General features: G+C 38.4%; 1 protein-coding gene across 2 annotated transcripts; it reads right to left on the bottom strand.

Annotated features, from left to right (window-relative positions):
- Positions 1–2389: 2389 nt before the first annotated feature.
- On the bottom strand, positions 2390–13527 carry SMIM15 (small integral membrane protein 15). Of its 2 annotated transcripts, none has more exons than XM_021007257.2 (3): positions 13384–13527; positions 12098–12158; positions 2390–10563 (listed from the first exon to the last, which is right to left on the bottom strand). In XM_021007257.2, exon 3 carries the CDS (start codon positions 10536–10538, stop codon positions 10314–10316), a length of 225 nt encoding a protein of 74 aa, XP_020862916.1. In that variant the 5' UTR covers positions 10539–10563; positions 12098–12158; positions 13384–13527; the 3' UTR covers positions 2390–10313. The 2 variants fall into 2 exon arrangements, with proteins under 2 accessions (XP_020862916.1, XP_020862917.1); XM_021007258.2 differs by having other exon boundaries at positions 12098–12153.
- Between the last annotated feature and the right edge of the window lie 1684 nt (positions 13528–15211).

Below are 15211 nucleotides of genomic sequence, written 5' to 3'. Positions count from 1 at the left end.
CTTAGCAAAAACCTGTTGAATTAAACTTTAATAAAAGAGATGTACTAATATAACGTCTAACTATCCATCTATTTTCTTTAATTTTCTATCTTCCCAAGTCTACCTCCTTTTTGTCATTTTTCATACAAATCACAATGGGTAATATGCTGCAGCCTACTTAGACACAGCATGTGTCCTTCCATTTCCCTTTATGTCACCTATAAGTTAGATCCTTCCAAGATTGTAGTGTTCCATGATTTGTAGCCATATTATATCACTGGGGAAAATATTGGTGTTGAAGAGATGGACTTTTGTATCAGTTAAGAGCTAAGAATCATTGAAATTACTGTTCAGCTTAGTAAATTCAATTCAGTCCAGTTGCTTCCTTCTACTCAATTTTAGACTCCCTCCTCTTTTTATCTGTCAAATCTTTCCTATGAAGCCATGAAAGTATGGCTTTAAGGACAGACAAAGGTTTCAAACACAGAGAAGGTGACCCAAATCGACCAAAGCAAGAGCAGTAAGAGTGTTCAAGTTGCCGGCAGGAAAGGAGGTAGCAGATGGACCCCAATAAATGTGACAAGTACCTTCTGGACTTCAGGCTGCTTACACATATTATCAATGTTGACTGTCTCCCCAGTAGCTGAGAGGCAGAGTGTTTATAGCATACTGGTGGCTTCCTTTGGGTCAGTTTCTGACTGGGATACCTCTACCCTTCCTGTCACCCAGGTTCAAAACTTTATTCCTAAAGTCTCACGACCCAGTCTGCAGCTGAAGAGACTAAAGGCAGGGGAAACAGAGCTCAACAAAAATCAGGTTTTTACCATCTAGTAGATCTGAAGGGTTGGTGCATGAGTGGAAGGCAAGATCTATGATTTATGTCTGTTGCTTTGCATTTTATTACCTTTTTATCTAATTCAGTTAAACTGCTTACCAAAATAATGGTCCTGTTGTGAGTAGAAGACAAAGGTATAGTAACAGGACAGAGGCTTGAGCCATTGAATTAAATGAATTATACTCCTGGACTAGATATAGGATAAGAAAGTAATAACGTGGGGCAGAGCATTTGAGTACCAACCTTATACAGAGAATTCTGATTGCTGATAAAGGACCAGGTCCTGGCCGCAATGCACATCATACTTTTGTTAGAAATGTAGAGAGAACCAATGGCATTACCTTTGTCCACATCCCATTTTTCAGAGTTGACAATTTGATTAAGCAAGTTGGGTTGGAACTACTCTATTTGCATTTAATATTTATTTGGGCTTTTGCTCTGACTAAACAGTGGTCTAATTTCATTCACACGGATAGCTGTTATGTTGCCAAATGCTCACACATAATCTTCTCTAGGGACAAGAAACTGCAACTGAGCTGATATAATCCAGATAGATAGCATTGGACTGGACCTGACTTCACAAGTCCATCATTCCTTGTATCCCATACTGATACACACCATTCACATGGTCTGTTGTGTTTTCCTAAGGTTAAACAATCCCTGTATTCCTCAGGTAAATCCAACCTGGTCATAGTAAATAATGTTTTCACTATATTGCTATAACCTCTTTGCTAATATTCTGTTCACTATTTTTTGCATCAATATTCTTAAGTGATTTTATAGTTGTTTTTTTTTTCCTCAAGTGACCTACCCATAGCCAAACTGGTAGTAAAAATTGGAACTAGGATTTCAAACTGTTTCTTTTAACTCTAAATCCATCCCTCTTTTCATTATGACCCCATACAATCTCTCACAGTAATACCAAAGATCACATGATAAAGGTAACAATGCCTAATTTAAGGAGAAGAACTTTATGATTCTTGGCATCCTATGCCTCTCCTCCCTTTTATGCCATTCTGCCAACATTCTGGTGGAAGTAGAGGGAGACTTTCCAACTCTGAAGGTTATTTTGGATTTTTGTCCATTTTTCCCCACAATAATTACCTGATGTCCTTACATTAATAAATGAATAATGATTTTTAGTTGGTTTGTTTAGACCTATGATTTCACTGGTGAGTAAACTTCCTCTGCCAATGCGGATCAGCATTTGTTTACTACTTTGTGTTTTACAGTTAGTTGCCCAGGATCACACAGTCAGAACACGTCAAAGATGGTCCTGGAACCCAGGTCTTCCTAACTCAACCAGCAGCTTATCTATTAGACCATACTGCCTTTCCATGAAATTCTAAACAGAATAATAATAGAGGAATATTTTCCTCAGTATAGTAATATAAGTCAACTCAAAAGCCAAATGCAACATATCATATCATGGGAAAAAGCTGGAAACATTTCCACTAGAAACAGCTACAAAGCAAGGCTACCCTTTTTCACTACTTCTTGATGATACAGCATTAGAAATGGAAGCAATCACCATGAGACAGAAAAAATAAATTAGATGGATTAACATGAGAAAAGTAGAGGTGAAAATATAATTGTAGGACACACAGTTATTTACTTAGAGTATCCAATGGTTTCATTAAGAAGTTCAATTGATACAAAAAAGAGTTCTACAAAGTTACATTATACTAAGACAAATTCACAGAACTGTTTGCATTCTTATGTGCTACTGGTAAAGAACAAGAAAACATCATTTTAAAAAAGCTTCTTTGTAGCAACCCCCAAAAATATTATATATAAGAATTGGTTTACCTAAACACACACATATACTAGATAAAGATAACTCAAACAGAACTGACAGAAATTTTAAAAGATCTTAATAAATAAAAGGAAATTCAATGCTCATGAAATGTTTTAAGTTAGTATAATAAAAATAGCAATATTCCCTAAATTAAGTAACATTTAAGGTAATATCAACCAAAATAACACCGGTTTATTTACAAAGCTAAATAAAGCAATCATGGTATTTATATGGGAAAACAGAAAAGAATAACAAGGGTTCATTTGATTTCTTCTTTACAAGGCTTGTCATCTCAGATTTTATAAAGTAGGTATCATTAATCTATAGCGGAACAGAACAGATCACAGAAAAAGAATTAAATACATACAAAGAATTATTGTTGAATAAATCTATAAGAAATACAAATTGGGGAAAGGATTCATTATTTAATATATTTTAGAAAAGCTAGGTGGCAATATGGGAGAAAGTAAATTTAGATCCTTATCTCACATCATATACCATTAATAATTCCCAGACAGATCATGAAAGTACAGAAAAACAGATTAAAAAGTTAAAGAAAATGGGATGGTATATATATTTTTATCAATTATGAAAATTAGACACATTTTTAAACAAATTGAAAAAAATTACTAGAGATGAGGTAAATTTCTGCACAATAAATGATATAATCAAGATATAAAATAATGTATGGGGAAATATGTGTAGCAAATAGAATTAGAATTAAGCAGCATGACGTACTGAATAGAAAGCTGGCCTCAGAATTAGGAAGACCTATGTTCAAAGTCGCTTCTCTGATATACAGTGAGTATATACATACCCCTGGCCAAATCATTTGACTTCTCAGTGCTCTGGGGATGTCAAACTGGTAGAGATCAGACTTAAGCAGCCTGCAGAACTCCTGATTCAGATTAAAATGTAACTGGGAAATATTTAACAATAAAAATACAACACAACAGAGATAGTGTTAATTCATAGTTTTCCAAGTCAATATCCTGTCCACAAGGATCCCTTTCTATTTGAGTTTGTTCTAGGTAACTTTCTAAGACTATATATTGCAGAGAAGATGCCAACCTAAATTGACAATGAAAGTTCCTGCATCTAAGTGTTCCCTAAAAAGTGACAGAATTGATAGGAAAAGGCTGCCTATTGTAAAGATAACATCAGCATTTGTTGTAGTAGGTTTACAGGCTCTATGTCTAACCCTTCAGTGTTTCTGGGGCTATCTTAAAAGCTCCACTGTGCCTCAGGGGAACTGGTCCTTGTTACTAGGGTTGGGAGATGAGAATAGGGAAGGAAAAGAGGGAAGGGAATAAGTATTTACATAGAACCTACTATGTACTAAGCATTTTGCCAAGTGTTTTACAAATATCTCATTTGATCCTCACAATAACCTTGTAAGGTAGGTGCAATTATTATCCCCATTTTATGATTGAAGAAACTGAGGCAGACAGATGTTAAATGACTTGCCCAGGGTCCCATGGCTAGTATCTGAGACTGGATTTGAATTCACATCTTCCTGGTCTAAAGGTCACACCTTGTTCCTTGAGGCATTGAAGCTGAACTGTCTGCAAAACCATCCTAGACTGGGATACTGGGACACTGGGATGTTAGGATGCCTTTAATTCTTTAATTCCTTCATGTAAAACAGAAAAGAACAAGTGAATAGGCTAAGGACTAAAGCTCATTTTGAAGGTCCAGTGGCCTGAGAAGGGGTAGAAGGACTAAGATCTCTCTCCTTACAACACTGTATCTCGCTGGACACTTTCAATGAAGGAATCAGAGATGCACCAATATTAAGCAGCTGAAAGAAGAAATGACTGTCTTAAGTCATTAATCGTTTTTGAATGCCTCTGCAGTCAAAGAGCCTTCTATTCAATAGCCAGCATTTACACAGCACTTTAAAGTTTATAAAGCATCATACATATATTATCGCAATTGATCTTCATAACAATCCTATGAGGTTAGGTGCCATTATTGTCCCCATTTTACAGAAGATGAAACTGAGGATGAAAAAAGATGATTTGCCTAGAGTCACATAGCTATTATATCTGAGATGGGAATCAAACTCCAGGCTTCCTGAATCCAAGTCTAGCACTCTTAGCCGCCATACCACACATTCACCATACGGCTAGCCAACCATATCCAGTTATAGGATGCTCCAACATCTCTCCAAGACATTTCCATTACTCATTATCATGATTCTACCTGAAGCAGGCTGCCATCAAAGAAATTCTGTACATGTGCCAGTCCCATCACACACACACACACACACACACACGCACGCAACCACTTCTGTACTGATATCTATTTTATTGATATACCAAAATGTATTCAACCATTCACAAATACTGAACATTTGTATTGCTCCCAGTGCTTTTTACTTAAAGATAATACCACACAATCTCTCTACAGATATATGCATATGTATATATCATTATATGGACAAATAATGCTACTTTATATATAACTACATGCATATACTATATATATATACATATATATATAGAATATATAATATGGCAATCTCTATACCTATTCATATACATATAACGTAAGAGCTTATGATTTTTTGTTACTCAGTCTGAATTCACTTCTTAGTTTATCCATTCACCAGTATTTGCATATTTTTTTCATTTCACACATCATAATCAAGTGTATCTCTGCATTGTTCTATTATTATTTCTTTGCTTTGCATTCATGTATCTTTCCAAATTCCTTTATATTCCCCGTATTTATCATTTTAATTGCCTGATGCTATTAAATTTTATTGATATACCAGTTTATTCAGACATTCACAAATGTGGAACATTTGCATTGTTTCTATCTCTTTTCAATGACAGATAATATACCACCCTTTATATCTTTATCTATACATAAAGATATAGCTATGCTTCATATATCTTTCCAAATTTCTTTATGCTGTACATATTTGTCACTTTAATTGCATTTTATTGATTTATCATAGTTTATTTAATCGTTCACTAATATTGGACATTTGGCTAGATGTAGATATAGATATGTGAAGAGAGAGAGAGAAAGAAAGCATTATTATTTGTTACTGAGATCTAGAAATAATCCAAATGTCCAGCATTAATGAAGAACTGAATAAATTGTGGTATATTGATAGAATTCAATACTATAGTACAAGCAAAATTACAAATATGGAGAACATAAAGAAATTTGGGATGACATAAGAAGTATTGCCAAAGAAATAATAACCAGAACAATATATATACACACTATGACATATGAAAGGAAAAATGTGTATGCAAATAAAGATATGAATGGATAAACAGTGAGAAGAGGATACAGGGTAGCTAATAAACTGCTATAGACATTTTGTATGTTACAGTAACAGAAGACAGGGAACTTCTCTAAGGAGTGTACAAGATGGCAGTAAAATATGACCATTTGTCTCACAGGGAGCCAGGAGGCTGGATATGTATGTATATGTATACACACACACACACACACACACACAAACATATATGTGTATGTATAGGTGTATACATATACATATATATATATGATAAATCAGAAAAAATATCAATAGAAAGGAGGCACTAGCTTTAAGATCAGTACAAGCTTCCTGTAGAAAGTTGGATTTTAGCTGGGACTTGGAGGAAGCCAGGGAAGCCAGGAGATAAAGATGAGGAGGCAGAGCATCCCAGGCATGGGGGTCAGCCAGAGAAAATGTCTGGAGGTGGGAGTTTGGTCTTGTTCAAGGAATAGCAAGGAAGCCAGTGTCACTGGATCAAAGAGTACATGAGGGTGGGGGTGAGGCTAAAGTGTAAGAAGATTGGAAGGCTAGGAAGGAGCCATGTTACAAAGGACTTTAATAGGGAGCCACTTTTATTGAAAAGGAGAGGTGACATGGTCAGACCTGCACTTTAAGCCTGTATCCAAAAAATGAAAAGGTTGGAAATGATGGTTTTTCCTAATTCTAAAGCCTACACTCCTTCTTCCTTTTATATTCAAACTCATAAGTAATGTTATCTACATGCAGTGCCTCCATGTCCTTACCTCCGCTTACAACTCAAATGAAATTGCTATTTCCAACATAATCAATGATCTCTTAACTACAAAGTCTCATGTCCTTTACTCACTATTTATTCTACTTGGCTTCTCTGGAACTTTTGAGTCAGTCCCATCCTGCTGGATCTTTCTTCCCTTAGCTTCTGTGGAAGTGCTTCTCCTCTCTCTAATATTGCTCCTTCTCAATCTCGTGTTAGATCATCTATCCCATGTACTGAGTATGGGTGTTCCTCAAAGCTCCATCCTGAACTCTCTTTTTCCTTCCTTTGATGATCTCATGGTCTTAATTATCTCTATTCCAATGATTCTTACAACTATATATCCAACCAAATCTTTCTTTTTCCTTCCTCCCTCTCTCTCCCCTTCTAGTTGAACATTCACTGGCTGAATGTCCCACCAAATGATCAAACTCAGCATGGCCAAAATGAACTCATCTCACTCCCTAAACCTGTCCTTACTCATAACTTTCCTATTCTTTCATGCTTTTTAGCCCTGAAGTCATTCTTGACTAATCTCCCACATCCATTTGTCCTATACTGTTGATTCTGCTTCCAATGTGTTTTATCTATTCCCCTTTCTATTCACAAAACCACTACCCTGGATGATTTTCATAGCCTCTGAAATGCTTATCTTTCAGTCTCTTCCTTCTGGTATTCATCCTCTACACAGAAGTCAAAATAACTTACGGCCTAATCAGACTGTCAGTCACCTACTCAAAATTTCTAGTGGTTCCCTACTGCTTGTCTTCAAAGCTGTCCACAACCTAGTGTGCTAAACTTTATTTCCTTATTTTTTTTCCCCACACATTATACATCCCAGCCAAACTGGTCTACCAGTTGTCCTGAACCTGGCATTCCACCTGTAATTTCCATCCACGTCCTTGATGTCTTCAACATATTCTTGTCTCACTTCTGCTTCTAAGAATTCTTAGCTTCTTTCCAACTCACTCAGGAAGTCTAACCTGCCACCTCCAGTGATTAAGGTTTTTTCTCCTCAAATTACCCTGTATTTACATGTCATGTTTTACCATAACAGACCTCTCCCCCACGCCCTTTATACTAGCTCCTTGTGGCAAGAATTTTTCATTTTTTGTCTTTGTATCCCTAGGTTCCGGCTTGGCCTCACACATAGTAGATGCATAGTAAACATTTCTTGAGAGTTCTCAAGAAAACATTTGGAGCTATTCTGTAGCTCACTTTTAAACAATGCATCAAAAACTTTTTTTCTAGCAATTGGCTAGCACTTTGTAGTTCTCTCATTTTCACAGGAAGGTATCAAGTATTGGACAAAACTGAAGGAACTATGACAAACAATTGGTATAGAACTTTAACTTGGGAGCCCAAATTCCAAATACTAGAATAACACAGGGTTGGAATTCATTACATGTTTCAACTGCGAGGACTGGTGGGAAATACTGACCAAAAGACCAATAGTCATGAATGATTCAAGAGAAACAAACCAACCCCAAAACCTGCTCTGAAACAATGTTCAAATACTAATATAATGTTCAACACTAAGATGATTTTTGTTGGGGGCAGCTAGGTGGCACAATGGATAGAACACCGGCACTGGATTCAGGAGAACCTGAGTTCAAATCCAGCCTCAGACACATAACACTAGCTGTGTGACCCTGGGCAAGTCACTTAACCCCATTGCGAGCCAAAAAAAAAAAAGATTCTTGTTGCAACAAGTTATGACTTGTACAGCGTAAGAGAAGCAGAAAGCATCAACAATGAAAACTCAAAGCACATGTCCTACCAGTGATCCAGATGTCAATTCCCTATGAAAGACATGCACTCAACATAAGCATCAACTACAGGGTATAAGAAGGAAGAGAGATCATTCTTGGATGGTTTTAAGAAATGATCTTTGAATACCCTGCAGACACCTTACTATGAAAGGTGGCTAGTTAGTATAAATGTTACTTCTTAGGAAGTTCAATGGTTACAATGGTCTATGCCATTCTCAAAAATGTGGTAAATTTTCAGACAGATTTCTCATTTTGCTGAAATTTGTGCAGAATTTTGATAAAAACAATTTGCATTACAGTTAATAAATATGAAGACATTCCACATCTTAAAAAAGTATCAAATTTATTTATATAACTAATTTATTTCTTAAATTAGGATTACTAGATTAACACACTTTAAAAAATTTTTCAATTTATTTAAAATGAAAAAATTATCATAGCCATTAAAGTTTAATAGTGGACTAGGTCATAAAAAGCATACACAAAATTTAATTAAACAATTATTTTTCACAAAGGGAAGGAGAAATACTGTTATTTTTAGCCTTTTGCTTGAAACTTTTAAAAAAACCTATTTGCATTCTAATTTAATTTGCATACCTTGTCTTTCCATCCCAACAGAGCGAATGAAAAAGGGTTTTGTTTTGTCTTTGGGACTTGTTGTTTTTAGGATGTTTCAAGAAACTGACCTTTAACATGAAGTTACCTGACTGCTACCACATAGGTTAAAATGAAATAATGTATAAGAAAGTATGTATTTGAAGAATCATCTAACAAAACTTTTTTTTAAAAAACCATTTCACTCTTCTGTACAATACGAGTATGGATAAGCTGGATCCTATCAAATTTGGCATACTTACATCACTCCTAAATTCTTCTCTGCAGGTAATTCCTAAGATGGATAGCAGTCTTTATAACTGCACATAATTCTGTTTGAGCAATATATAATATGCTATGCAATCAAAAAAGAAAGCACAGAACAATTCTACGGTGTGTTAAAATTAAGCAAATATGAAATGTCTTACAATCACATTGCCAGTATCTTCCAAGTGTAGTTAACATTAACAACGCAGAAATCCAAACTGTTAACTTGATCAAGATTTGCTTTTGCTCCCCAGAAATGATTCTATATCAAAGAAATAAATGTGAATAAGAACTGTAGGATAGGATAAAGTACATCATATGGACATGCATGATTAGAAAAGGAGGTAGGCTAGTTTAATAGTGAGGAGACAAGACAGATAGCCCAAGTCTACATTGGTTCTCCCAAGCACCAATATTAAAAGAACTAGAGGAAGACAGCTAGCCCATTGGGTGGATCCTCTGAAAGATTTATGGAATGACATCAACAACAATTGCAGAGGATGAAGAAAACATGCAAAGGAAGTGATCTGCCTTAGTGGAACAAATTATACAACATAATGTATCATAAATTCATCCAAGCATCATGAAAACAATGTTTAAAAAAAACCTGAAGAACATTTTTCCTATCCCCCAGTGGGGGAAAAAACCCTTAATTTTCAATATTCCAAATCTTTGTCCATAAATAGGATCCTAAACTTAAGCCATTATTAGACAACAATTCACATTCTTAAGACATTTTCTTCTCTAACGTAAGATTCACTTTAGCACATGAGCTACCAAAAAGCAACAGCAAAATGAGTTAAGGAATTTGCAGTATAAATATCAGCTGACAGGCACCAACAAGTTCCTGTACCCAAGCTGAAAAATTACTAGTTATAGCATTGAGGTTAGAGTTTAAATTTTCTCACATGGTCAAACTTAGTTGGATAACAATGTTATAAAATACAACAAAAGCACCCTAGTGTTTCTTCAAGAACTGCATAATTTTGAATGATTTTTCTCTAACTGTAGACTTTTTAATCGAGAAGGGTTTTCTTCTTAACCTAATTTTTCTCTCAATCCTTCTTTAGCCGTTTGGCTTTTGCAATGTTTTCTTGACGTCTTTGTTTCTTCTTCTGCTCCTTTTCCCTGGCCTCAATCATCTTTGCCAGTTTCCAAGACAGTACTGCACTTGCTAGAAAAAGTGGAGTCAGAGCCAAAATCACTGTAGTAAGGAAGCCATATGGATCCTTTGCAGCCCACTCCACAACATACTCAGCCCAAGCTTTTACATCAATCATCTCTGTAGCTGTCCTTGGAAAAATCCTATGTAAAATCAGAGAAAGTCTGCTTGGTTAACCAAATATTAAAATCACAAACACAAAAAACTACATAGGCAGTAATTTAACCCTCAAATTCCCCATTATTTCTATTACCATATTATGACAAAGTACTGAATGAACATCAAGTAAATATGTATTTGAAACTACATATTTAAAGATTTTTAAAGAAGCATTAAATCATTTATTTTGGGCATTTGGATATAAAGTGAGAGAATATGAAGTTCACTTCAGCAATAAGACTCTATAAACGTTCTAATTTGTTTTAACTTATATTAAAGTTAAAAGTACTCTCACACATGGTTGCTATATTCAAGGCAAAGCCGTCTGGCAGCAGTCTGCCATTAAGAATCCCAAGGTCCATTTAGTTCCCCCAAGAAAAATCTGAATATAGTTTGTCAATTTGCAAACACATTCTATCTAGTACAGGCAATAACTACATCACAAAAGATAGCCAATCTGTTGTATGAAAACGAAAGTATGATGGGCATGAAGATGATCCTAGAGCTGAAATAAATAATGTATAGCAGTGCAGCTCCATGTCTGGGGCTGAGAGGATAAAAGGTCCATGTTGTTACAATGTCCAAAATCATATGCCAATTATACCATGTCACAGAACAGTCTATTTTGAGCTGGCAGGTTACCTCAGAGGCTATCTAGTCCATTTTAAAGATAAGGCCCAGGGAAGTTGAGTGATTTGTCTAAGGCCACAAAGGTTTTATGTGATAGAAGCTGAATTTGAATCTAGGTTCACTTGACTTCAGAGTTAGGGCTCTTTTCTTCCTCTCAAGTAGATGACAATATGCTGTTTACTGCCTGGTTCATACTTGCTACTTCCTTTTTATTTTTCTCCAAGAGGTTAAGCAAGCTCTAATAGAAACAAGTAGCAATAGAAGCAAAAATACTCCTTTGCTAGTCCCCAGCATTTTAAACACTTAAGAGTTGTTGGGGGAGAACATAGCTTGTATTTGGTCTAGGTTAAAAAGAAGCAGTTTCCATTTAGTGTAAGAGACTGGGTTGCATACCTTTCACTATTTATGCACCTGTTTCTGGGAGTAGGGGAAGGTATCCTTGTACGAATGGGTCATGGATGTTCATCCACAGAAATTCAATTGGGATCCATATTATCCTAATTTTGCCCAAAGGACCATTGATTGGCAAACTAATCCATGTTTCACCCATCTCTTTTCTCTTAGCTTTTTTTTTTGTCTTTGTTTTTTCTTTTGTCTTACTACTTCTATTATACTTGTAGAATAACAAAATTTTAGAAGATTTAACATTACAGAATGGGGAGGTAAGAATAAGAACAAAAAAATCAGTTAAAAAAATTTCAGGGTAATCATAATAAATTTTAAAGTTATTTATATGCATCCTTCACATACCAACTACATCCAAATCTCTGTACTTCCTAGCTATATTTAATACACATGAATAAAGCCTCCAATGAATTTATATTCAGTACACACAATTTATTGGTAATTTATCTAGCCATTAAAATACCTTTAAAAATTAATAACTACCTTTCCAAAGATGTTACAGCAGGACCATTCCTGACACTGTTGAGGACCTTGAGGTTCTACACTAGAAAAATGATGGTGAAAAATGAAAAAAATTTAAATTAGTCATGCCCATGGAAAACTAAGCTTCCAGTCCCTTTATCTCTTAGCAAACTTTTACAATACTATAAACCAACACCCAAATGCTATTAGCAGCAAAAGTGAGATGAGACCACTGTTAACTGTGGTAAGGAAGGACTAAGCCAGCAGATTTGAAGAGACATGTAAGGTAAAGAATAGATCAAATTAATTCATTCTTTCAACAAACTTTCCAAATAACATCATTAAAATAAATAACAATAATAATGCCAAACATCTGTATAGTTCACAATATGCCTTTACACAAATTATCTCAATAATTAGCAACCCCTTTTGAGGTGAAAGACTGGCTGAGTAAACTGTGGTAGGATCTTCTTCCCAATCTAGGGTCCCTTTTACTACACCAGCCTGTCTTTCTCAATTGCTAAATTGGTTTAAAATAATATAGAGTAGTATCTTCTCATAGGGAGAATAAGGAGAGAGAACTGGACCACGTAATCTCACTTATTTTAGGGAATTTCCAATGAAGAAATTTCCTTTTCTAAGGCAGGCTGATATCTTTTCTTCAACTTAAGAATATAAATGTGTCCAGCCTCGAGTACATGACTAGCCCGGGGTCACACAGCCAGTACTGGCCAGTATCAGAGGCTGGATTCCATCTACGTCATGCGCCCAGAGTATCCACTCAGTAGGCCACCCTGCCACGAGGTTTTCCACTATAGCAAAAAGGAAATGCCCCTCCACTAGAGTCCCCGGGGCATTCAACCATCTCCCACCACTTGTGCCTCCTTTCCTATCTTTTCTTTTGCTGGTTCCCCCACCCACCCTGCGCCCCTGCCCTAGGAACCACTCGGAGACCCCAACACTCGGACTTAAGAGGCTGGAGAGAATGCCTTATCCTACAAAGGGAGACTGGAGTGGGAGCCTCCTGGCCTGGGGGCCGGCGGACGAGCCTGGGCAAGCCCAGGAGCCGCAGGACCCTGGGACTGGAGCTTCCAGGGGGGAAGCCGTAGGGGCGAAGGGTCGGGCCTTCTCCGTCCCCTCCCCGAGGCGCCGGCGCCGCCGCCTTCACACCCACGCCCCCCGGAGCAGCCGAACAGGTAGGCAGCGCCTCCAGCTCGGAGCCCACCTGCCCGCGGCCTCCCGCTCCCGCCGACCCCCGCCAGGCCTCGGGGCAGTGCACACCCCAACACACCACCCCACTTCCCCACCTTCTACTTGGGACTCCGGCTCCCCCAGGCTCGGCCGACCGACCGGAAACGGGAAAAAGGAAGCCCGGGCTCCTTCCGCTCGGCCATAGAGTTGAGCGGGGGCGGGGACGCGGGGGCGGGGGGCCGGGCTGGGCTGGAAGCCCGAGGGGCTGAGAGGGCTAGAGGGGCCGCCGGGCCCGGCGCGCCGGGTTCACTTCCGGCCTCCTCGGCGGCCACGCGGGGCCGCGACCTCAAGTACGGGGTCAACGGGGGGAAGCCGGCTTGGTGACTTCCGGGGCTCGTGCCACTTGCTTGTCCTCCTTCGACTTATGGGCTTCCTTCTGCGGAGTCGGAGACGAGGGGCGGGGTGGCGGGAGGCGAGGCAGCCGGCCTTCCCCGCCCCGAGCCGCGCGGAGAGGAGGCGGCGGCCCAGAGCGGGGTCCCGGGGGCTGTGGCTTTGTCCTCTCGGCCAGCCCTCCCGGAGCGGAGAGGCGGGGCCGCGGGGCCGTGAGAAGCGGCTCCCCCGGGCCTCGGGGCTGGGCCGGACTCTCGGCAGAGCCCGCCCCTGGCCGGGCCCTGAGGAGGTGGGCTGCGGGTCCCAAAGACCCCGAGATCCCTGGAGGGGGCAGTCACCGACGGTGCTTCCTGGCTCACAAAGCAGAATCCCACCCCGGGGGCGCCAGCCAGCCTTTCCTGAGCTGGAAGGAACCGAGTTCAAATCCTGCTTCGGACCCTTCTCTGTAGTGGTGGCCCTTAACCTCTCTGAGCCTGGCTCCGATAATAAGAACTCGCGGGGTAGTTTGGAGGATCCAGTGCGATCATATAAATACAGTACCTTGGCAAACGTTAAAGTTCTAGGTAAATGAAAGACATTTTTAATTATCCGTATTTTAAAGAAGTGAGTCAGATCTGGAATGTTTACCCATGCTGGTTTAGTGGAAAGAAAACCTGATTTGTTGGATTGAAATCCAAAGGACCTGGATTTGAATCACAGCTCTGCTACTTTACGTGCGACCCCTAATTTATCTGGGCCTCAGTTTCTTTTTGTATAAGTAAAGGGGATTGAAGATCTCCAAGCCCGCTACCCTCTCTAAGCCTATTATTCCAAGGTCAGTGTTTCTTCCACTAGCCTATGCTGCCTCTCTTAATTTCCTTATTTTTTTTTGCAGGACTTTATTATTTAAGTTTCATAAAGGAGGCAGAAGTCTGTTGGCAATCAAGAACAAATTTGGGTAGAATTTCCTTTCTCCGTGAAAGGGAAGTTTAAAAAAATGATTTAAACACTTATTGACACTTTTTATCTTAAAATGGTTTGGAAAGAAAGGGTCTCACTAGAAAATGGTTGTTACCTCTCCAAAGTAATTGTTGCTGAACATTTGGGGGGGGGGGTGTTAGAGTTCACACAGTGGTTGATCTTTCAATACACAAATGAAAGGAATGTAAAAGTCAACAAGCAGAAAGGGTGAGTTAATGTAGCTGAATCTACAGGAAATAAAAGATTAACGCTGGTATGGTTGGTAAGCAAATTTTGTAATTACTTGAATAGCTCTGTATGACTGTCTGGCAAGTGTTGCAAGACCACTTGATTTTCTGTGCCAGTTTAAGCTGGTTTTTATTCTTTAAAGGCTATATACAGTGATCTCAGAGGAACAAGCAGTAACATGTATAACTAGTTTATGTATAACAACAGTAATGATTATTTACCAGGAAAAGGGCTGTTGGCAATTAATCTAAGTTAATAAAAATTCTTTTTACAGGATAGTTTGTTATCTCACTAGCAGAAGTATTCTTACACATTCTTGTTTGAAAACTTAAATGACGGTTTCTAAGCCTTGACTGCCGTGGCTAT

The sequence above is a fragment of the Phascolarctos cinereus genome, unplaced genomic scaffold (genome assembly GCF_003287225.1).
Source record: "Phascolarctos cinereus isolate Bilbo 61053 unplaced genomic scaffold, phaCin_HiC Scaffold_4;HRSCAF=312, whole genome shotgun sequence".
NCBI lineage: Eukaryota > Metazoa > Chordata > Mammalia > Diprotodontia > Phascolarctidae > Phascolarctos > Phascolarctos cinereus.
This window is presented reverse-complemented; position numbering and strand designations above follow the sequence as displayed.